Source organism: Pistacia vera, unplaced genomic scaffold (assembly GCF_008641045.1).
Source record: "Pistacia vera cultivar Batoury unplaced genomic scaffold, PisVer_v2 Contig290, whole genome shotgun sequence".
Lineage (NCBI taxonomy): Eukaryota > Viridiplantae > Streptophyta > Magnoliopsida > Sapindales > Anacardiaceae > Pistacia > Pistacia vera.
The window spans coordinates 669,838-694,918 of NW_022196102.1; the positions used below are offsets into that span (position 1 = coordinate 669,838).

The following is a 25,081-nucleotide window of genomic DNA, read 5'->3' on the forward strand; positions in this document are numbered from 1 at the left end:
TGACACCAAATAAGCTAACAACACACCATGACCAGAATATAACAAACCTTAAATGCATATTTGTGACACACAATTACATAACATAAACAAACACAGACAGCTCAGAATTTATACCTTCCAAGGTCAAAGCGTGGTGATTAGACGTCTCAGCCACTGAAAGAACGCAGACAACCCCAAAAGCGCAGCCAAAACCAACCTGTTCTTTAAACACTCTCAAACCTGAGAATTTAGGCCAAGCATTCTTCAACAACAATATGCCTGTCAATAACTCCATACCTGCATTACTGCACTCTCCACCAGCAAAAACTCTCTTGCAACCAAACACCAAACCCACAAACAAGCCCCTAAAACGACTCCCCTTTCATCAAATCTTAATTTCTCTAATTTGAATCCAAACTTCTTTTTTTCACGACCCAGTTCTGCAGTGACTTTTATTGGTTTCACGTGGGTTCTAGTGTCGAAATTTTGTTTTGGGCAATCTAGAATATGAAACTTTGGATAGTGATGAATTCTGGGTGAAATCTTGACAGGAGATTTAGAACATCGATTTTGGTGGAGGAAAAACGAGTTTTTATTGTTGGAACGAACGTGGGTCGATTGAAAACCGGAGATTCAAGAGCAAAATCCATGAAATTGAACAAAAACGAGATAAAAATGAAACTTTGATAAATCCCAGCAAAAAAATTGAGGAAAAAGAAACCCAGAATTAAAGTCAAGAATAATGGGAAATTCGTCAAATTTGAGAATGAAAAGAGATTGAGATATGTACAAGAATTTATGGTTTGGCCTTTTGGGATTGAGTTTATTAGTGAAGTGAAAAATGAAGAGGATATAAAGGGAATATAGGGTTTTGCGAGGGTAAAGAGGAGAAGATTTGGGCTTTTGGGAATATAGCTGAAATGGGAGATTTAGAGAAGTGAAGTGGAAACTCTTCCATTCAACAAGGCAGTGTGTGTGCGATAATTACTAGGATTGCCCTGAGTAAGTTCTAAAATTACAACATATCACTTACTTTTTAATAATATAAAAACTTCTGAATACCACGATTAATAAAACACAATAGGATAACAGAATTAGAGATAAATAGTAAGTACAAAGTTCTTCATACTAACTATTCACTAAAAACTCCCATGAATGCAAGATTAAAATTCAAGAGCTGCTAGTCAATATCTGGCAAAAGTTCTCATGCAAAAGCTTAAAATAAACATATGACTGACTAATAAAATGTATCAGGAAAAACTAAGATTACCATAACTTGAAGTACTTCACAACACAAATAACAAATAAATTTTTGTTTTTTCAACAACATTGAAGCACTTTGATTTTTTTTTTCTGGAAAATGTGTTACCATGAAACTTGCAAAATAACATATGCTGAAAGAATATAAGACTACTGATTCAATCGATTGCTCTTGTCAAGTGCCTAACTCTGAAAAGAAAGAAAAGTTGAAAATTATAGTGGAGTTTATATTCAGATTCTTGAAGAAGCATAAAAATATATGATGTAAAACCAAGCACTCACCTCTTAAGAGCAACGCTTGAAGTCACTAATTTCTTCTTTGATGGTTTCTCTTCACTCTGTATGATTCTAGCCTCATCTTTCAACCATATTACAACCATGAGGTTTCCTATTGTGAATACAATGTATCCATAGACAAGCCTATTACCAATCCGCATCCGTAACCCTCAAAGCGATTTTCCAATCGAACCACATCATGTCTCCTTCATGGTAGATGGACGGTATTGTGATGGCGGTTCACATCCCACATTTCTTTGACAACGGAGTCCACACAACCCAAGTTTCCAATGTAGGAATCATTTGAAATGTATTAAATTGACTTCCTTGAGGTATAACACCCAATCGATTGTAGAAGATTCAACACAGAAAGAATGATGACTTGCCAATGATTAGGAATCTCTCCAACAAGCTATTGAAATGAGAGGTCTAATGATTCAAGTCTTGTCAAATTTTCCAATATTGGTGGAATATGACCTGTAAGGTTTTTGAGAAAAGTGAGACTGAGGGGGAATTAAGCTTTCCAATTACTTCCGGAATTCGCCCTTGAAATTGATTGTTTGACAAATCCATCATCATGAAAATGGTTTATAACTATCTATTCCCTATACACCTTTTACTGTCAATAAATTGAAAATATATGAACAGAGTATCAATACGAATTTCCCAAAATTATCCATCTTCATATATTCCAAATAAACTGTGAAACCCCGTTTTTATCTAATCCAATGACATATTTGTGTGATTTTATTTTATGAAGGGGATTTCTGTTAGTTTTTAAAGCTTTATTGGAATGAAATTGCAAGAAAGGAAGCTGCTGGTTGCAGGTTACAAGGGGCAAAATCGGAGGTTTATTTGAAGAAAAAGCTGATGTGGTAGGGGTTTAGGGGATTACCTGTAATCTAGGGTAGAACATAAATTAGAAGACTAAAAATATAAAAATGAAGAAGAAGAAGACGTGAGCAGAGGAAGAAAAACGCTGGCAGAGCAGAAAAGAAAAAAAAAAAAAAAAAAACGAGAGGAGAAGAGAAGAAAAGAGGAAGGAAAAGAAAGGAAAGGAAGTAGGAAGAAGAAGAGCTGCCGAGAGAGGTAAGTAAGGTGGAGACGACGAGGTAAGTGAGAGAGAGGGTGAGAGTGAAGACAGCAAAATAGGGAGGGAATTTGAAGCAGATCACTCCAAAATCTGGGTTCGAAAGTGCATGCATGGGGTTAGGAAGCAATTTCTTTAAGTGTTCTTCTTTGCTTTTAGAAATGAGTGTTTGATCTTGAGTTTTTGGGTGTAGGTCGGAAGAAGAGGTGTTTGACTGTCCATTGAGGTTTCGGCTGAGCTGAATTTGTGAGTGGATCAAATGAACTTTTTCTTAAAAAAATTGATTTAGTTTGCAGTTAAATATAGTTGGCCATTTTGCTTTGTGATGAGTTTTGAGTCGAATTTGAAGCTTGCTGAACTTGGCATGCATGTGTGCATTTATGCATATACATAATGTTTGCGAATAGAAAAGAATTATGGGAAGTTTGTATGTTGTATATGGATGACTATTGTGGTTAACTGAAATTGGAGTTTTAATGCAACATTTTCATACGGGTAGAGCATATATGTTGTCCTAAAGAACCAAGAGTTATAAAGGTAGTGTTTTTGTTTATAAAAAGTTATGCTGTGAATTCTGACAGTCCGAACTTCGAAAATTTACATATGTTTCGGGTTTGCAAATGAAGTAAATTTCAGATTTTGTTTTAGACTTATTAGAGATTGGTTGAAAATTGATTTCACCCAAAATTCGAAGTATTGGATTTTTATGAATTTGAATTCTGCTATGAACTTCGGAATTTCTGTTTTCTGTAGAGCATGCTTTTTTCAGAACTGAAATAATGCACTTATACTATCCAAGTGTGGATTTTAAATTCGGTGAACCATATGTGCCTAGTTTAATTCGGAGAGTTTCATGAGGTTAGATTAGGGCTGAATTGTTATGAATTTTACAAGTCAGTAACCTCAATTCTGGAAACAGTTGGCAGATTTAAATGAGTTGAAGAAATTGTGTTTAAAAGTTATTGACTCTGAAATGACTTGAAAATATTACTGGATCAACATATTTTTGTCTTGAATGCCCCCTTGAAATTACAGCTTGATTTGGTGAGTGGGATAACCAAATCTTCTTCCAAATCCTTAAATCCTGCTGCATGTTAACTTGTGATTTAATTTTAATGTTTTGATGAAGTTTGGTATATAAATTTATATGTGTTCTGCTATGAATAAATGTTGCTGTTAAGAGTAGAGATTGGTGATGATAACGGGTTGAGGTCGTGATGTTGGTAAATGGTTTCTTGGATAAAAAGAAAAGAGAAGGGGTGCATGCGTCAGTTTTGAAAGTAAGTTTTTAAAACTTGCATTTACCCCCATTTTGCATGGAATTTCATACGTTTTGGCATGATGCTTTTATATGAAACTGTGGTTAGTGTCGGACATATGCTATGGTAATGTGATGTTGAAAGTTATTTTAATATGGGTTAAACGTCAGTTTTAAAACATGTTTGAAATTTTCAGTTTCACCCCTGATGTGATTTTTGAATATTTGTCATATATGCATGAGTTAAGCACATATGTGGTATGTCTTGACTTATATATGTTAATGAGATATGAATGAGTGTTGAAATATGCTCTTGACTACATGTTTTTACTTGAGATTATGCATGAGATTGTTAGGTGCTAAAACCACCCCTACAAAGTACCCATCCCCCAGAGATAAGATTTTTGGCTCGCCCGAGCGATGCAGGATCCCGCCGGGTATGACAGTTTCAGATTTTGGCTCTGCGCATGCGTATGCAGATTTATGGCTCTGCCTGGCGTTGAGGTCCGCAGGTAAGACATTTCAGTGGCTCTGCCCGTGCGATGGATAGATCTGCCGGGTATTGACAGATTTTATTGGCTCTGCCTGGGCGTTGAGTGGTCCGCCAGGTTATGACAGTTTCAGTGGCTCTGCCCCGCAGATGACAGATCTTGCCGGGTTATGACAGGTAATCCTTGCTCTGCTGTGTGGGACAACCACCAGGTAAGACAGATTTCCCCGAGGGTACTAGTTGCGGTGAGAGTTTTATGTTATTACATCAGATCAGTTTTAGAATGTCAAAAATCAAACATTCAGTTTTTAGTATCTGCACGAGCGATAGCCTCAAAATGAGTTTTAAGAATGTAAGAGAGCCTTCAATATTAGCCACAGTTTTAAAATAAGATATCAGCTTATAGTTTACAGTATTCAAAATCAGTATCAGTGCATAGTTTCAGAAAATCAGTTTTCAATTTTATATCATCACAGCAGTTTAAATTTAGTTACCAGATTTTGGTTTGGTGAACCATGAGTGTTCACTTGATGATGGTTTGGATGTTTGCCAGCATGACAGTAGAGTATTATTTCATGATCATATGACATTGAGGGATGACATAGATGGTGCAGCATGCCTTGCAGGAATATTGTCCCAGAAGATAAGCCTTAGTTATGTTTTAAGTTTCAGAAAAGAACTTTAAGCATTCATGATGAGCTATATTCAGAATTTGTTTTCAGCTTGAATGATGAGATTACAGTACTTAGAACAATTTAGAAAAACGAGTTATACATGCATACAGGAATGATTTAGTTACTTCCATAACACGTTCATAGAATCATGTTGTTTTCTGAATTTCATAAGAACTATGCATGCCATGACTAGTTTGAGAATGTTTTGCAAACTCTCCCCAATCCCCCACTCACTGAGTATTCAGCTCACCCCTTTTGACCCTTTCCCCAGGTTCACAGGAAGAGTCGTGCTGAGGAGTGATTCCTTTCGAGGTTGGGCCCTTACGTCATCGATTCATCATGTGGTGTAAAAATATCATGCTTGTATCGCTACCGATTAGTTTTCCTTATGTTTATCCCTGTGGTTGATTATAAAGTATGAATATCTGATACCCTCCGTTTTGGGTTTTATGAACGTACAAGTTAGCTTTCAGATTTTCAAATGTATACATATATATATATTATGTGTTATATTTCAAAACGAATCCAAGCGAATGTTTTTGAAAAACGTATTTGAATACAGGTTTTTAGATTCCCCACGGCACGTTCTCGGCCGCCCGAGTCTCCTAAGGTGCGCCGGGTTTATGGGGGTAAGAGGGTGAGGCGGGTCGTGTCAACTGGTTATCAGAGCAAAGGTTTTAGATTCTCGGACGTTTCATTGCATGCATAAAGGTTTTTGCATTTTTGGGAAAGAAGGAATTTTTTTGCATGGAGTGCTGTTGTTTTAAGAAGAGATTTAATGCATCTGCATGAGTCGACGTGGCCAACCTCACATGAGTCCTGTGATAGATTCGTAGCTCCTAAAGTATAAGGAACGAAAAAATGAGCATACAGATGAAGAGAGATGATGAAGGACCTATACATCACACCCAAGTCATGGGTTTCAGGCATAAGTTTTAATTATGGATGAGCTATGTTTGGATGAGTCGATCAGAGTGGCTCAGCAGGAGTGTAGGGGCCCATAACCCTTATTAAAGAATACATGTCATGTTTAGTGTTGATGAAGAAGAACCTGAACGAAAGTTTTAAGATAATAGCATTGCATGAGAGACGATTTAGTGAAAGAGTTTATCGAAGGAAATTGAAGGTAATTGAAGATAGAGACAATAAAAGTAAAATGGAACACACAAGTATGAGAGAGGCTGAAATTCAAAGTTAAGAGGGTTTGATGTATAAAGGGTGGTGATTAAGGTTTTAGATCATAGACCATAGTGGCCAGTATAAGAAATATCCTGTATTAGGTGCCACGGAATGAGCATGCAATTGAAGAGTAATACGCAATGTGAGAATTATAAGAGGACTCATATCCATACTTTTTTAGTTTGGCAAGTAAATTTCGAGGACGAAATTTCCATTAAGGGGGAAGGAAAGTTGTGAAACCCGTTTTTAATCTAATACTATTACATATTTTGTGGATTTATTTTTATGAAGGGATTTCTGTTAGTTTTTAAAGCTTTATTGGGAATGAAATTGCCAGAAAGGAAGCTGCTGGGTTGCATTTACAAGGGGCAAAATCTGGAGGTTTATTGAAAGAAAAGCTGATGTGGTAGGGGTTTAGCGGGATTACCTGTAATCTAGGGGTTAGAAGCATAAATTTGGAAAGACTAAAAATATAAAAAATAAGAAGAAGAAGACGTGAGCAGAGGAAGAAAATCGTGGCGGCAGAGAAAAAAAAAAAAAAAAAAAACGAGAGGAGAAGAGAAGAAAGAGAGAAGGAAAGAAAGGAGAGTAAGGAAAAAGAAGAGCTGCCGAGAGGTAGAGTAAGAGTGGAGACCGAGAGGTAAAGTGAGGAAGAAGGGGAGAGTGAAGTACAGCAAAAATAGGGAGGGAATTGAAGCAGATCACTCCAAAATCTGGGTTCGGAAAGTGCATGCATGGGGTTAGGAAGCAATTTCTTTAAGTGTTTCTTCTTTGCTTTAAGAATGAGTGTGTGATCTTGAGTTTTTGGGTGTAGGTACGGAAGAAGAGAGTGTTTGACTGTCCATTGGAGTTTCGGCTGAGTGAATTTGTGGTGGATCAATGAAAGTTTTCTTAAAAAATTAGATTTATGTTTGCATGTTAAATATAGTTGGCCATTTTTGCTTTTTGAGAGTTTTGAGCTGAATTTGAAGCTTGTGAACTGGCATGCCTGTGTGCATTTTATGCATATCATAATGTTTGCGAATAGAAAAGAAATTATGGAAGTTGTATGTTGTATATGGTGACTGACTATGTGGTTAACTGAAATTGGAGTTTGTAATGCAACAATTTTATACGGGTGTAGAGCATATATGTTGATCCTAAAGAACCAGAGTTATAAAGGTTGTTTTGTTATAAAAAGTTATGCTGTGAATTCTGACAGTCCGAACTTCCGAAAAATTTACATATGTTTCGGGTTTGCAAATGAAGCTAAATTTCAGATATTTTGTTTAGACTTATTAGAGATTGGTTGAAAATTGATTTCACCCAAAATTCGAAGATTGGATTTTAATGAATTTTGAATTCTGCTATGAAATTCTGGAATTTCATGTTTTCTGTAGAGCATGCATTTTTCAGAACTGAAATAATGCACTTACTTATCCAAATTGAGTGATTTTAAATTCTGGTGAATCCTATATGTGCCTAGTTATTCTGGAGAGTTCATGAGGTTTAGATTAAGGGCTGAATTGTTATGAATTTTACAAGTCAGTAACCTCAATTCTGGAAACAGTTGGCAGATTTAAATGAGTTGAAAGAAAATTGTGTTTTAAATAGTTATTGACTCTGAAATGACTTGAAATATTACTGGATCAACATTTTTTTGCTTGAATGCCCCATTGAAATTACAGCTTGATTGGTGAGTGGATTAAACCAAATCTTCTTCCAAATCCTTAAATCCATGCTTGCATGTTAACTTGTGATTTAATTTTAAATGTTTGATGAAGTTTGGTATATAGATTTATATGTGTTCATGCTATATGAATAAAATGTTGCTGTTAAGAGTAGAGAATTGGTTGAATTGTATACGGGTTGAGGTTCGTGATGTTGGAAATGGTTTCTTGGTAAAAAAGAAAGAGAAGGGGTGCATTCGTCAGTTTTGAAAGTAAGTTTTAAAACTTGCATTCTACCCCATTTTGATGGAATTTCATACGTTTTGGCATGATTGCTTTTATAGAAATGTGGTTAGCGGACATATGCTATGGTAATGTGATGTTGAAAGTAATTTTTAATCTGGGGTACTGTCGTTTTAAAACTGTTTGGAAATTTCAGTTTCACCCTGGATGTGATTTTTGAATATTTTGGTCATATATGATTTTAAGCACATATGTGGTATGTTCTTGACTATATATGTTATTGAGATTATGCATGAGATTGTTGAATATGTCTTGACTTACATGTTACTTGAGATTATGCATGAGATTGTTATGGTGCTAAAACCACCCTACAAAGTAACCATCCCCCAGAGATACAGATTTTTGGCTTGCCCGAGCGATGCAGGATCCGCCGGTATGACAGTTTCAGATTTTGGCTCTGGCATGCGTATGACAGATTTTATTGGCTCTGCGGGCGTGAGTGGTCGCCAGGTAAGACAGTTTCAGGGCTCTGCCCGTGCGATGATAGATCTTGCGGGTATGACAGATTTTTGGCTCTGCCTGGGCGTTGAGTGGTCCGCCAGGTATGACAGTTTCAGTGGCTCTGCCCGCGCGATGACAGATCTTGCGGGTAGGCAGGTACATCCCTGCTCTGCCTGTGTGTGGGACGCCCACCAGGTAAGACAGATTTCCCCGAGGGTACTAGTTGGGTGAGAGTTTCTGTTATTAACATCAGAATCAGTTTTAGAATGTTCAAAAATCACATTCAGTTTTAGATTGCTACGAGCGATAGCCTCAAAATGAGTTTTAAGAATGTTAAGAGAGCCTTCAATATTAGCCACAGTTTTAAAATAGATATCAGCTTAGTTTACAGTATTCCAAAATCAGTTATCAGTGCATAGTTCAGAAAAACAGTTTTCAATTTAATCATCACAGCAGTATAAATTTAGTTACCAGATTTTGTTTGTGAACCATGAGTGTTCATTGAATGATGGTTTGGATGTGCAGCTGACTAGTAGAGTTATATTTTCATGATCATATGCATTCTTGAGGATGACATAGATGGTTGCAGCATGCCTTGCAGGAAATTGTTCCCAGAAGCATAAGCACTATAGTTATGTTTTAAGTTTCCAGAAAAAAACTTAAGCATCAAGATGAGTGATATAATTCAGAATTTGTTTCAGCTCTGAATGATGAGATTACAGTATTAGAACAATTTTAGAAAACGAGTTATACATGCATACAGGAATGATTTAGTTACTTCCATAACACGTTCATAGAATCATGTTGTTTTCTGAATTTCATAAGAAAATATGCATGCCATGACTATTGTTGAAGAATGTTTTGCAAACTCTCCCAATCCCCCACTCAGAGTATTCAGCTCACCCTTTAGACCCTTTCCCCAGGTTCACAGGAAGAGGCGTGCTGAGGAGTGATTCCTTTCGAGGTTGGGCCCTTACGTCATCGATTCATCATGTGTGTAAAATATCATGCTTGTTATCGCTACCGAATTTGTTTTCCTTATGTTTATCCCCTGTGTGATTATAAAAGATATGAATATCTGATACCATCCGTTTTTGGATTTTATGAACGTACAAGTTAGCTTTCAGATTTTCAAATGTATACATATATATCTTATGTGTTTATGCTTTCAAACGAATCCAAGCGAATGTTTTTATGAAAAACGTATTTAGAATACAGGTTTTTAGATTCCCACACGGCAAGTCTCGGCGCCCGAGTCTCATAGGTGCGCCCGGAGCTTATGGGGTAAGGGGGTTGAGGCGGGTCGTGTCAACTTGGTACAGAGCAAAGGTTTTAGATTCTCGGACGTTTTCATGATGCATGCATAAGGTTTTGCATATTTGGAAAGAAGGAAATTTTTTTGCATGGAGTGCTGTTGTTAAGAAAGAGATTTTAATTGCATCTGCATGAGTCGACGTGGCCAACCTCACATGAGTCCTGTGATAGAATTCGTAGCTCCTAAAGTATAAGGAACGAAAAATGAGCATACAGATGAGATGAGATGATAGAAGGACCTATTACATCACCCCAAGTCATGGGTTTCAGGCATAAGTTTTAATTATGGATGAGCTATGTTTGGATGAGTCGATCAGAGTGGCTCACAGGAGTGTAGTGGGCCCATAACCCTATAAAGAATACATGCTCATGTTTAGTGTTGATGAAGAAGAACTGAACGAAAAGTTCTAAGATAATAAGCATTGGATGAGAGACGATTTTAGTGAAAGAGTTTATCGAAGGGAAATTGAAGGTAATTGAAATAGAGACAATAATAAGAGTATAATGGAACACAAAAGTATGAGAGAGAGCTTGAATTCAAAGTTAGAGAGGGTTGATGTATAAAGGGTGGTCGATTAAGGTTTTAGATCATAGACCATAAGTGGCCAGTATAAGAAATATCCTTGGATTAGAGTGCCACGGAAATGAGCATGCAATTGAAGAGTAATACGCAAATGTGAGAATTATAAGAGGAATCATTATCCATACTTTTTTAGTTGGCAAGTAAATTTGAGGACGAAATTTCCATTAAGGGGGGAAAGTGTGTGAAACCCCGTTTTTTAATCCTAATACATATTACATTTTGTGTGATTTTATTTTTATGGAAGGGGATTTCTGTTAGTTTTAAAAGCTTATTGGGAATGAAATTGCAAGAAAAGGAAGCTGCGGGTTTGCATGTTACAAGGGCAAAATCTGGAGGTTTTTTGAAAGAAAAGCTGATGTGGTAGGTGGGTTTAGCGGGATTACCTGTAATCTAGGGGTAGAAGCATAAATTTGGAAAGACTAAAAATATAAAAAATGAAGAAGAGAAGACGTGAGCAGAGGAAGAAAACGAGTGGCAGAGCAGAAGAAAAAAAAAAAAAAAAAAAAGAGAGGGAAGAGAAGAAAAGAGAAGGAAAAGAAGGAGAGTAAGGAAGAAGAAGAGCTGCCGAGAGGTAGAGTAAGAGTGGAGACCGAGAGGTAAAGTGAGAGAGAAGGAGTGAGAGTGAAGTACAGCAAAAATAGGGAGGGAATTTGAAGCAGATCACTCCAAAATCTGGGTTCGGAAAGTGCATGCATGGGGTTAGGAAGCAATTTCTTTAAGTGTTCTTCTTGCTTTAAGAATGAGTGTTTGATCTTGAGTTTTTGGTGTAGGTACGGAAGAAGAGAGTGTTTGACTGTCCATTGGAGTTTGGCTGAGCTGAATTTGTGAGTGGATCAAATGAAAGTTTTCTTAAAAAAATTAGATTTATGTTTGCATGTTAAATATATGGCCATTTTTGCTTTTGATGAGTTTGAGCTGAATTTGAAGCTTGCTGAACTTGGCATGCATGTGTGCATTTATGCATATACATAATGTTCGAGATAAAAGAAATTATGGGAAGTTGTATGTTGTATATGGTGACTGACTATTGTGGTTAACTGAAATTGGAGTTTTAATGCAACAATTTTATACGGGTAGAGCTATATGTTGATCCTAAAGAACCAAGAGTTATAAAGGTATGTTTTTTGTTATAAAAAGTTATGCTGTGAAATTCTGACAGTCCGAACTTCCGAAAATTTTACTTGTTCGGGTTTGCAAATGAAGCAAATTTCAGATATTTTTTTAGACTTATTAGAGATTGGTTGAAAATTGATTTCACCCCAAAATTCGAAGTATGGATTTTTTAATGAATTTGAATTCTGCTATGAAATTCTGGAATTTCATGTTTTCTAGAGCATGCATTTTCAGAACTGAAATAATGCACTTATACTTATCCAAATTGAGTGATTTTAAATTCTGGTGAATCCTATATGTGCCTAGTTAATTCTGGAGAGTTCATGAGGTTAGATTAAGGGTGAATTGTTATGAATTTTACAAGTCAGTAACCTCAATTCTGGAAACAGTTGGCAGATTTAAATGAGTTGAAAGAAAATTGTGTTTAAATAGTTATTGACTCTGAAATGACTTGAAAAATTACTGGATCAACATTTTTGTCTTGAATGCCCATTGAAATTACAGCTTGATTTGGTGAGTGGATTAACAAAATCTTCTTCCAAATCCTTAAATCCATGCTTGCATGTAACTTGTGATTTAATTTAAATGTTTTGATGAAGTTGGTATATAGAATTTATAGGTGTTCATGCTATATGAATAAAATGTGTGTTAAGAGTAGAGAATTGTGTGAATTGTATACGGGTTGAGGTTCGTGATGTTGGTAAATGGTTTCTTGGTAAAAAAGAAAAGAGAAGGGGTGGCATTCGTCAGTTTTGAAAGTAGTTTAAAACTTGCATTCTACCCCATTTTGCATGGAATTTCATACGTTTTGGCATGATTGTTTTATATGAAATGTGGTTAGTGTCGGACATATGCTATGGTAATGTGATGTTGAAAGTAATTTTTAATCTGGGTAAACTGTCAGTTTTAAAACATGTTTGGAATTTTCAGTTTCACCCCGGATGTGATTTTGAATATTTTGTCATATATGCATGATTTATAAGCATATGTGGTATGTTCTTGACTTTATATGTTATTGAGATTATGCATGAGATGTTGAAATATGCTTTGATTACATGTTACTTGAGATTATGCATGAGATTGTTATGGTGCTAAAACCACCCTACAAAGTACCCATCCCCAGAGATACAGATTTTGGCTCTGCCCGAGCGATGCAGGATCCCGCCGGGTATGACAGTTTCGATTTTGGCTCTGCGCATGGGTATGACAGATTTATTGCTCTGCCGGGCTTGAGTGGTCCCGCAGGTAATGACGAGTTCAGGGCTCTGCCCAGTGCGTGATAGATCTTGCCGGTATGACAGATTTTATTGGCTCTGCCTGGGCGTTGAGTGGTCCGCCAGGTAGACAGTTTCAGTGGCTCTGCCCGCGCGATGACAGATCTTGCGGGTATGACAGGTACATCCCTTGCTCTGCCTGTGTGTGGGACGCCCACCAGGTAAGACAGATTTTCCCGAGGGTACTAGTTGCGGTGAGAGTTTTTGTTATAACATCAGAATCAGTTTAGAATGTTCAAAAATCACATTCAGTTTAGTATTGCTACGAGCGATAGCCTCAAAATGAGTTTTAAGAATGTTAAGAGAGCCTTAATATTAGCCACCAGTTTTAAAATAAGATATCAGCTTATAGTTTACAGTATTCCAAAATCAGTTATCAGTGCATAGTTTCAGAAAAATCAGTTTTCAATTTATATCATCACAGCAGTTATAAATTTAGTTACCAGATTTGTTTGTGAACCATGAGTGTTCATTGAATGATGGTTTGGATGTTTGCAGCATGACTAGTAGAGTTATTATTTTCATGATCATATGCATTCTTGAGGGATGACATAGATGGTTGCAGCATGCCTTGCAGAGGAAATATGTTCCAGAAGCATAAGCACTTATAGTTATGTTTTAAGTTTCCAGAAAAAGAACTTAAGCATTCAATGATGAGCTATAATTCAGAATTTGTTTCAGCTTGAAATGAGATTACAGTACTTAGAACAATTTTAGAAAACGGTTATACATGCATACAGGAATGATTTAGTACTTCCATAACCCGTTCATAGAATCATGTTGTTTTTGAATTCATAGAACTATGCATGCCATGACTATTGTTGAAGAATGTTTGCAAACTCTCCCCAATCCCCCACTCATGAGTATTTCAGCTCACCCTTTTTAGACCCTTTCCCCAGGTTCACAGGAAGAGTCGTGCTGAGGAGTGATTCCTTTCGAGGTTGGGCCCTTACGTCATCGATTCATCATGTGTGTAAAAATATCATGCTTGTTATCGCTACCGAATTTTATCCTTATGTTTATCCCCTGTGTTGATTATAAAAGATATGAATATCTATACCATCCGTTTTGGATTTTATGAACGTACAAGTTAGCTTTCAGATTTTCAAATGTATACATATATATATCTTATGTGTTATGCTTTCTCAAACGAATCCAAGCGAATGTTTTTATGAAAAACGTATTTAGAATACAGGTTTTTAGATTCCCACACGGCACGTCTCGGCCGCCCGAGTCTCATAGGTGCGCACGGAGCTTATGGGGTAAGGAGGGTTGAGGGGGTCGTGTCAATAACTTTCATGATTATCCCAACACATCATCTTAAAATTTTCAAAATATCTTGTTGGCAAAAAACCAGTGAATTGATTGTGAGAGAGGTCAAGTATTCGCAGTTAGGAAACGATACTCTTGTTTTGGATTTCCAATGGGACCATGAAATCTATTAGATCTCAATATTAGAACTTGTAATTCGGAAGGGTCGCTAACCAATGGGGAAAAGTATCTTTAATCATATTGTTCCCAACATCTAGAACTTTCAAAAAAACTACAATTAACCAAAGTAGGTGGCAACGAACCCTCTAACTTGGGCCATTAAGGTTAAGGTATTCAATAGATCTAATTGGGATTGTTTGGTGGATGCTACCATGGAAATTGTTGTTTCTCAGATTCAAGATTGATAAAACATCAAAGTTCCCCAGACATTTAGGAATTGTTCCACTCAAGCTATTGTTAGACAAGTCAGAACTTCTATAGAGCTCAAGTTGCAAATGCATGAAGAGATTCTCCAGTCAAATATTATTGGAAGTGATAAGATGTTCATAGAAGTTGGATCTGACATCACAGGTACTGGCCTTGGAGCAAGTTGGATTGAAGATCAAGAACCATTAGATTCACCATTGAAAGTTTCCAGGAAAACAACACTTGTCAAAAAATTGTAAGAGAGATCCAAATACCCCAATTGTAAGCAATTCCAATTGTCGTAGAGAAATCTTGCCAGAAATTCTATTGTTTGAAAGGTCTAGACTTGTCAAACTTTCTTGAGTTCTAAGAAATTGGAAATGGGTTAGTTGCAAGAAGAGAAATTGACGTCGAAAAGATAGGGCAAGGTAAAGTTGGCTTTTTGAGAAATTAATGACAATAAGGGGTTATGGGAAGGTTAATAACATTGAGATTTTGAGGTTGGACAACATGTCTGACTTCACAAAGCCACTCAAATTGTTGGATGAAAGGTCAAGTTTTTCAAGGTTTAAAAGTTCAAACATGGAATTTGGAATTTGACCATGAATCTTGTTATTAGCCAAAAAAATAATTTCAATGGACCTACAGCTGACGAACTCCTCAATAGGACCCGTGAGTTTGTTGTTGCTAAGGTCTAATGACTCCAAAGATGGTAAAGTAAACAACCAAGTGGTACTTTGCCACTTAGAAAGTTATCATGCATGTAGAGTCAGTAAGAAGTGAAAGACCACTTACTTGACAAGGAATATGGCCTTCAAGTTGATTGCTGTAGAAGTCTAAAAGAGAAAGTTGTATGAGGTGAATGCTGAAGATGGCAACTGACCACTGAAATTATTGGATGAAAGATCCAGGTAAATTAATTTGTGAGGTTGCCAAAAACATCCGGAATCTGCTTTGAAAAATTGTTGTGACTGAGATCTAAAGATGTGAGCTCACTAAGTTTAGATAGCGAGGCATCGATTTGGCCAATGAAGTTACTGCTGAAAAGTCCAAGTGAGTGAGTCTCGTGCAGCTCCAATTGACTTCGGTAAATACCTGTGAGATACTTATTTCGGATAAAATTAGCCGTGGAGGAATGGACGGTGGAGAACATCTTCTGGGAACTTGCCTTGCAGAGCAGTGTCACTGAGATCAAGAGTATGAGAGTCGAAGACAAGTTTGCAAAGGAGTCGGCTGCAACTGAAGACATATTACACCAGAAAGATGAAGATAACTAATTTTGTTAGATTCTGCAAGTGTTTACTAAAAACCTGTTGGCTCAGTTCTGGAAAAATGAAGGTTATTATAGAGAAGATCAATGGAAACAAGTTCAGATAGGTGAAAGATTCAGTTGGTAATAGGCCATAAAAGTTGGAGTACGAAAGGTTAAGATGGGTTAATTTCATGAATTGACCAAACTTGGTTGACACTGAGGATAGGTGAAATCATTGCAAGCTAGATTTAGCTTATGGAGATGGTGAAGGAAGAAGAGACTACTATTGTCAGATATTGAGCCAACAAGTCCATTTAAGCTAGGTCAAGTTCAATTACTTGGCCTGTGAAGCGATCACAAGTGACGCCTTTCCATGAGAGCAGCAATCATACCCTCTTCCAGAGTCTGTCTTAGGATAATAAGGATAGTCTTCACATAACCCAAAAGTAGAAGCCTCAACTGCAAAGCTATCCTTGAAATGGGTAAGGCAAAGCTTTTTCAGGAGAGCAAGTTTTGCGGAAAGAGAAGAAGAGTTAAAAGGGGATGAGAAAATAACTTGAAAATCAAGTTGAAGAAGAGAAGGAAGGGGAGTAGAGATGTGGCATAAAAACCTCCACATATTTTCAGCGGGAAACAAAGAAACTGCAATTCAAATTGTTGGGACAGATGAGAAGTGAAGATGATATATCAACTATATTATAGATGAACAATTATAAAGGGAATCAGTAAATTAAATTAATTAATTACCTTTCAAATCCGGATTGATGTATAATGATTAATGACTCAGTTATAAAACAAAGTCTTGGCATCCACTATACATCAAGTCTGGTCATCACGGTGGACATAGTTTTGCAAATTTTAATAATTGAAAAATTAATTTTTTTTTTTTTTTTTTGCTAAAATTGTGCCAGATTCACAGAATAGTCTTGATTCACTTTTTTAGTTTTCAACTGCCTTCTTCGATTAAAGTAAAAAACAGAGATATATTTTATGCACATGTAGAATAAGCTAGTTTGAAATAGAAAAACACCAAATTACCATAGAACAGAGAAAATGTGTAACACATTGGAAGCTATGTTCGAGATGAATTTGTATGGTTAAGATCTACTATTCTAGTACATTTTTATTTGCTGTCAATCAATCACAAATTTGTAAACGCCTGGATAAGAAGATTGTTTTGTCCCATTTGAGATGCGCGATATTCTAGTCCATTTTGCATATCTAATTATATATAACTGATGTTTTGATGTGTTATATAACTTTTGACAGCTGTACCATCTCTTTAGCTCATGCCGTGAGGAATGGGGTAGAGGACTAATTACTTCAATAATTTGTTCAGCACTAATATCCTAATCTTTTAGATTGACTCAATAATTTTGATGTGTCTACTTTCCAACCCTCCCATTAATTACTACATTTTGTTAAAATTATGTGAATTCCACTCAATCTTGTCTCATTTAACTTTTTGGTACTAAAAGTTGCATCATTCAAACACGAACAGTTTGAATGTTTTATACACCGTGTAGAGCAAGCATGTTTGAAATAGAAAATCACCAAATTACCATGGAAAAGAGAAAATGTGTAGCGCATTGTTTAAGTCATATTCGAGATTATTTGTGTCATGTTCCGATATGAATTTACATGCATAAACTTCAAAGTATCTTATTACATGTGTATTTTAACTCATTCTTGGTTATGACCTACTCTTCCATTCAGTTTTTATTTATTGACAATCAATCACAAATTGTGCACATCTAATAATATATATAGATCTTTTGATGTGTGAACACTAAGATCAATTTTTTTGTAAATAACTATTCTTCTCGCTAATCTCTCTTGTTAGTTTTGAGAACGATGTAAGGAATCGAATGTAAAGTATGTAAGGAGACTTGAATCCGTGCCTAATGCGCGTAAAAAAAAAGTGTGTATAAAGTCTTGGTCTACTAGCTTGAACTTGTCCAATAATATGATTAGTGTGTATAAAGTCTTGGTCTGCTGGCTTGGAAACAAAAATGTATGTTTTGGCTTCTACTTTGTTATTGATTTAGCATATTCATTCTCTGCTGGAGTCATCGTCTTCTTGTATATGAGAAGACAAACTTATTGTTTACGTAATTTGGTGACTTATAGCTTGTTTCTTGGGCCCTTGAAGTGAGGAACGTGCAACAAGACTTGTCAATTTAATTATAAGTCTTGGTTTATTAACTACAAAATAATACCGTCTACATTAATTTCCAATCTCACATTAAATAAGAAAACAATCTTGCAATACTTGAAGTCACTTTCTTACTTGAAATTTTCTTCTTCCTATTGTGTGGTCAATATTGAGATACTCTAATTTGAGCAGTAAGTCACACGTTGAAGTGAAAGCCCAAATGACCACAGATGTTGCAAAAGGGATTTTAGATTATTAAGATGAAAAGGTTGATATATGTATGATTATTGTTATTTCTTAAAATTCAGTGGACATTCCTTATCTTATAGATTTTTTTTTATACATTTCTCCCGTTTCTATCTATTTTTTGAGTCATAGATCATACTCCTGCAAATGCTTATTAAAAGTTTCAAGTTAATCTGTTTCTATAAACTGAAATTCTAAAAATTTTAGATTGTGTTATAGGAATTGTAACACATAATTATTCAACCTCAAAATTCAAAACTTTAATTTGAAAGTTTTAACTCTTAAATTCAAGTTTAATATATATTCATCTTCTGTTTTAATCTTCGTCTTCTTACGCGTTTTGAAAATTATAGCTTGGTTGATGAAGTGGGGAAAGGCCTACATGACTTCTCCAATAATTTAACTACCACGTAGGAAGTCTTTATGACATTTTTTTCTGTAGAAATTAATGACAAACGTAAGGTTAATGTATCTAAAGAGACTTGAGTATTGACTACTTCCCATCTAAGTACATTGGACATCGTCTAAGCACAGGACTCACTTATTATACCAACCGAAATTTCTACATTCAACAAACATGGGGCCATATAAGGAGATAACGTAGGCATGAAAATTAATATATAGCTGTAATGTTGTGACCAAAAGTTTTAAGGACTATCTATATCACAGATTGTTTTCATTCTCATTTAGAAGACTACTCGACCATTATTATAGCACCAAGTCTTGATCCTTGTTTTGAATATTCCAAGAAATGTTGGAGAATTTTCTACGGATGTCGCCAACCAATGATGTTTTTCTAATAAAAAAAAATTACCAAAGTCTAGTTTGCTATTCATACATGCGTATAGATACTCAATTTTAAGAAGATTGTAAACTTTTCCAATTAATATGGCAAAGATGGGAACTTCAAGTGTAGTGACGAAACATGATATAAATGTTGATGAATGATGAAGTTCCATACAGATCTGATAAAGAACTGGTGTTATGTTTTGAAGATGGCAAATTAAATTACTCATGGCATGATTCATGACTTAATATTGTTATAATAAAGCAGTTAATTATCTGACTATATTATTAAACAGAAGTTACCTGCACTGAAGAAACAGGGCAGGGCTGAAGAGCGAGAGGCCCCATAAATTACTATTCTGAATAAATATAACAACTTACAACATTTGTTAAACTGAAATTCAGCAAAATAGTATATTAAAGCCTTCATTATTGCTCGTAATTCTAACTCCAATAATATTCAGAAATCCTATGATAAGAATATGTAGACACTCCAAGATTTTGAATATCCCAACTTATTCAGAAGATTCAACAGAGTAGCCATGAGCTCAAATCTAGCTGAGTTAAATTATAAAACTAGCTTGTACAACGCATATATAATCAATACTACAAGAAAAGTTTGCGTTTGATAATATCCCAAGGACCACTTTCATACTCTCACCGGTCCTTGGGATGTATCCAAAGGCCTCACATATAAAACCTGATACCATCTCATACTGATGACCCTATAAAATAGTAAGAAAGAAAAGGTAACTAGATATGTGAAATAAAGCAGTCATGGACACTTAAAACAACATAAAATCAAGTCTAACTTCTTCAGTTGAAGCATAAGATAGGAGTCCTAGTATGTATGATGAAGACTGTCGCAATACAGCTTTTACCCATTGGCAGCAATGCATAACGAAGCAGTTAAATAGTCTAAGATCAGTCCACAAATCATGGTAAAAAATATCAAGTGTATTACTGTGATTAATCAAATTCTTTTCAGTCATAATGAAATATTGCTAAACTATCATTATAATGACACTTTTGCCTTTACCTGTGCTGGTCCTCCCCAATAAGGATAAAGGGGTGTTCTCAATAAAGTTCTATCCGTCAACAGGTCTCTACATATGANAATTAATCTATTTGGCAAGACCATTCTGTTTTCTTCCTTTAATATAATGTGTATATTGTAATCTTAACACCCTTCTCTAAATTTTCTTTTAGGACCTTGTTTTCATAAGTGGTATTGGATATATATTTGTAAAATATAATTTAGATTATAACAGGATTGCTATTATGTATTTTTTTTTTTTAATTTAATTTGTTAATCATAAAATAATGATTGAAGTTTCTATGACATGAAACTTTTGTTCCTAAGGCTCTTCGAATATCACCGTTCCTTGCAAGCCATCAAATCTCAAAGGGTGACACTCCACTCCATGTTGCAGCCATCACGGTCACTTCAACTATAACTGTAAAATCTGTATAAAGAGTTGAAGTAGAGCAGAGAATTTGGCACAGAAAAGTTAACAAGTTTGATACTTTTGACAATGAATCTATCTTAAGGCTTATTTCATAGGACAGTCTGTAACACAAAGTCATTAAACTGAGAAAATAATGTGATTGGCATCAGAAGACTTTTTCAACCCAAATATTGATAATGCATTGAATAGAGAAAATGGTGTAATTGGCATCAGAAAATTTTTCCAACCCAAACGAATATAGTGCATTGAATAGAGAAAATGTTGCCTGCAGAATCTTTAATAAATTTAGCGGAAATAAGATGGTTCATGACTGTTGGAGATCCCATATCGACTAGACACACTCAAGCCAATGGATTTATAAGAGTGGACAATCCTCCCACCACTCAAGAAGGCCTTATTGGGTGAGGAGTCAGGCCCACCTCAAATTCTAACATCTTATTGGAGTTGGGCCTAACTCCTCACCCAAAAAGCCTTATTGAGTAGGAGGATTGCCCACTCTTATAAACCCATTGGCTTGAGTGTGCCTAGTCGAAATGGGATCTCCAACACTTCCCCCCACGGTCAAGCCCATATCGTCCACTTGCCTATGAATGTGGGTAGTTTGACAGCCCACTGCTGATCAATCACTTAGCTCAAAATGGGGCTGGCTTTGATACCATGATAGAATTTGAGGTGGGCTTGACTCCTCACCCAATAAGGCCTTGTTGAATGGGAGGATTACCCCCTCTTATAACCTAATAGGCTTGAGCGTGTCTAGTCGATGTGGGACTCCAACACTCCCCCTCACAGTCAAACCCATATGTTAGGTCATGCCTGTTATTAGAGGTAGTTGCTGGCTCTAACTCTTCACCCGTTGGTCAAGCGCTCAGCTCAACTGAACCTGACTCTAATACCACTTGTTGGAGTTGGGCCTAACTCCTCACCCAAAAGGCCTTATTGAGTGAAAGGATTACCCACTTTTATAAACCCATTGGCTTGAGTGTGCCTAGTCAATATGGGATCTCCAACAATGACCAAGTTCCCCGCATTGAAGAAACAAGGCAAAGCCCAAGAGCCAGATGCCCCATAAATTATTATTTTGAATAAATATCACAACATTTGTAAATGCATTATAATATTCCCGATTGAATTAGTACGTACCATAAACAATTATTACTCAAAATTTTAATTTTGTAAATTTGTAACAACTATAGCTGATTCTTTTGGTACTGATAATAAGTTGTATATCATAGTATATTTTTAAAATACAAAAATGCATCAAAAACAACTATAAATAGATTAAATAAAATATTATAAATGAAAATTAAAGATTTAATAGGTCATATTCCTGGCTACGTCCATGGTAGGAAGTAGGCTAGATAGAGAAGTAAGAATGTAAAGGCAACTTAATGTGATGGAGCTTCCACAAGAGTAAATGTAGCACAAAAGGATCAAGACCATACCTCGAGTTTGTAGATCATATGCTTTTCCTTCAATTCTTGGCGGTCAAATCCAGATTCATAATGTTCTTCGTTTTCTTCCTGGTTCTCCTTTTCAAGGACCCCTTTGATATGCTCACCGGTCCTTGGGATGTGTCCGGAGGCCTCACATATAAAACCTGATACCGTCTCATACTGATGACCCAATAAAATAATAGGAAAGAAAAGGTAACTAGATTTGTGAAATTAAGCAGTCATGGACACTTAAAACAACATATAATCAAGTCTTTCTTCAGTTGAAGCATAAGATAGGAGCCCTAATATGCATGGCAAAGACTGTTGCAATACAGCTTTTACCCATTGACAGCAACGCATAACTGAGCAGTTAAATAGTCCCAGATCAGTCCACAAATCATGGTAAAAAATATCAAGTGTATTACTGTGCTTAATCAAATTCTTTTCACTCATAATGAAATATTACTAAACTATCATAATAATGACACTTTTGCCTTTACCTGTGTTGGTCCCCCGCAATAGGGATAAAGGGGTGTTCTCAATAAAGTTCTAACCATCAACAGGTCTCTACATATGAAAGGGAATTGAGTATACTTCACAATTATATGTCTGACAAGGTAATCTTGCCATGGTAAGTACTTCACATGCTAGCTAATCAATATGCATTTTAACATAAACATCACAATGGCATTAACAACAACATCAACACAGCATTACTAGAAGAAACATCATACCTCTGGCATTTTGATATTTAAGTCTTCAGAAAGCTGATCAATACATGTATTAGCATCCACATCATATATTCCCTCTGCTCGCATCACAATGTAGCCAGTTTTCTTCTGGATCTCCTCCTGTTATTGAGTGATAAAGGGCAGATAATCCAAATAAATCAATATAATGATGAAAACATACTGACAACCTGTATTATGTCTGTCATTTAGCAATGGAATTACAAAGACAAAATTAACAGTGAGATTTACTTTTGAATCATTTTCATCAAAGATTTCACCAACAATTTCCTCAACCACATCTTCCAGGGTCACTACTTGCTTCATCCAAAAAAGATAACGATTATTAGGCCATCAAAACTGAAGGTCAAAAGTTACTTACTGAGTTACCCAAGCAACCTTTCAACATCAAAATGTATAATGAAAAACTAGTTCCAACTTAGTTTGATTCAGACACGAGTGTGTATCTACCCCCACAGTTCCACCATACTCATTTAGAACAAAAGCCATGTGAACCTTCCTAATGCGGAACTCTCTGAGAAGATTCCAAACTGACATTGAATCTGCAAACCAATAACAAAACCCTATTTATTCAGACAGATAATATAAACCAGAGATTCACAGAAAAATAAATAATACAACAAATTTCATTAAAAAAACACAGCATCAACTTGAAATTGGCTCTAAGGATTACCAGGGACGAAGTATGCAGGTTTGTAGGCCATGTCTCCCACTATAGTACTTTCTAAGAGATCCCCCTTCAAAATAGAAAGATCATAACTCTGCACACTATGAGACTGTCGCATAAAATCAATAAAAAACATGGTATTAACCTCAGAGAGGGAGGAAGAGGAATAGAAATCCCCTGACCTTCTGAACATAATCCAGCAGATCCATTATATGGCTTTACAGATTTCTTTGACTGCTAGCGTTCAGAAATTAAACAAAAAGACTTATATTTAACATCAAAACGTGAAAATATAGGAAAATTATAATTCATTAATTTCATTACCTGTTCTTCCTCCTCTATTGCCCCACTCAACTCTGCTCCACGCAACATCAGCTTCAACTCATCTTCAGTAACATATGGCTCACTGATAAAGAAAACATTTAAGATACATATACCGATAGGGGAAAAAAACAGTTTATAGAACATTATTTACGACAAACTATGTAATGACTCTTTCGCTTAATATGTCCCCACTAATAAGAAATATTTGCCGCATATACACGACATTGGGGCATAGCTTGATCAATACTTAAGTGGCAACATTCAAAAAAAATCCTAAATCCGTTTTAATAACATAATACAGTCAAATGAAATTGCTCTTGTAATTATTAGATGATTAGACTCTTAATTTTATTACATATATAACTACCACTTAAACCTCTGCTTCGTTGCTAGTAACCTACTGCCCCATTCTAATGCTAACTTCCTTCTCTACATAGCCTTAAACATGATATGAATAACTTCATACAAATATAACTTTGTGTCCTGTTCTTTTGCTACCCAAGAAATACTTTTTTGAATATAACTGAAAACCATTTGGTTCATTCAAATGAGTTGTCTAGAATCACAACAGACCAAGAGACATGACAATTTGATGGACATGGCTAACAAATGAAGTATGATGTGGAAGATACAAAAAGAAAAAAAAAGAAGAGCAATGATTATCTTTTCACCAAAAAAATAAAAGATAAAGATCAAATACCTTCTTCCGTTCAAGCCAAGAGCTTTTAGCATTCCCATTGATAGATATGCAACAACTCTTCCCACAGGGTAAAGTACCAAGGAAAGCCATGCCACTAGCCTGACCTAGAAACATTGCAAAGTCAAATAGAGCTCAGACAGTAACATCAGCAAAGCATGGAAAATCTGCAGAACTACGTTAAGCATGAGATTGGGGAAAAAAACAAGGGAAAGCCAAATCTACTAAGAATTAATAGAGATGTCCTTATTTAGATTGAAGAAAATGAAATATATAATTTTTAACTTACCACAAACCTAGCAACCTCTGTGGCATTATGAACAGCAATACTTTTTGGAGTAATTTCAGTGAGAAGTAACACGGCCACCTAATATCGTTCAGGAAATGGAAAACCGGTTAAAGAAATTGAAATAAGGTATAGACATCTTAGTGTATCTGCACGAGTTTTTAATCCACAGAAAACATGAATTTTGTTTCAGTAAGGACAAATACTCGGTTTGATGGCAGCCTATACGCTGTGCACCCCTAACTTAGATGTCAACTATAACCACCGCCTGGCATTTCAATATGAGTTCATAATAGAATCTATACTTACAGTCGTTACTCCTGTTGCTGTCCTTAAAAGAGAGAGAAAGTCATGCCTACAGTCATTACTCCTGTTGCTGCACTGACACCAGCCTCACCAAATAAAGCTGTTGCTGCCTCTGTGACCAACGCAGTGGCTCCAACATTTGCCACACTGA

At 35.9% G+C, this 25,081-nt stretch overlaps 1 protein-coding gene across 1 annotated transcript in view; it reads right to left on the reverse strand.

Annotated features, from left to right (window-relative positions):
* The window catches only part of LOC116134697, a 35,227-nt gene that overhangs the window by 3,854 nt on the left and 6,292 nt on the right, over positions 1-25,081 (reverse strand). The window contains exons 7-16 of the mRNA XM_031420365.1: positions 24,984-25,077; positions 24,628-24,705; positions 24,342-24,445; positions 23,583-23,723; positions 23,500-23,533; positions 23,324-23,387; positions 23,097-23,192; positions 22,882-22,943; positions 22,636-22,752; positions 19,666-19,724 (exon numbers count right to left, since the gene is read on the reverse strand). Of these exons, the coding sequence (XP_031276225.1) occupies positions 19,666-19,724; positions 22,636-22,752; positions 22,882-22,943; positions 23,097-23,192; positions 23,324-23,387; positions 23,500-23,533; positions 23,583-23,723; positions 24,342-24,445; positions 24,628-24,705; positions 24,984-25,077 (849 nt within the window). The remainder of the gene's footprint in view (positions 1-19,665; positions 19,725-22,635; positions 22,753-22,881; positions 22,944-23,096; positions 23,193-23,323; positions 23,388-23,499; positions 23,534-23,582; positions 23,724-24,341; positions 24,446-24,627; positions 24,706-24,983; positions 25,078-25,081) is intronic.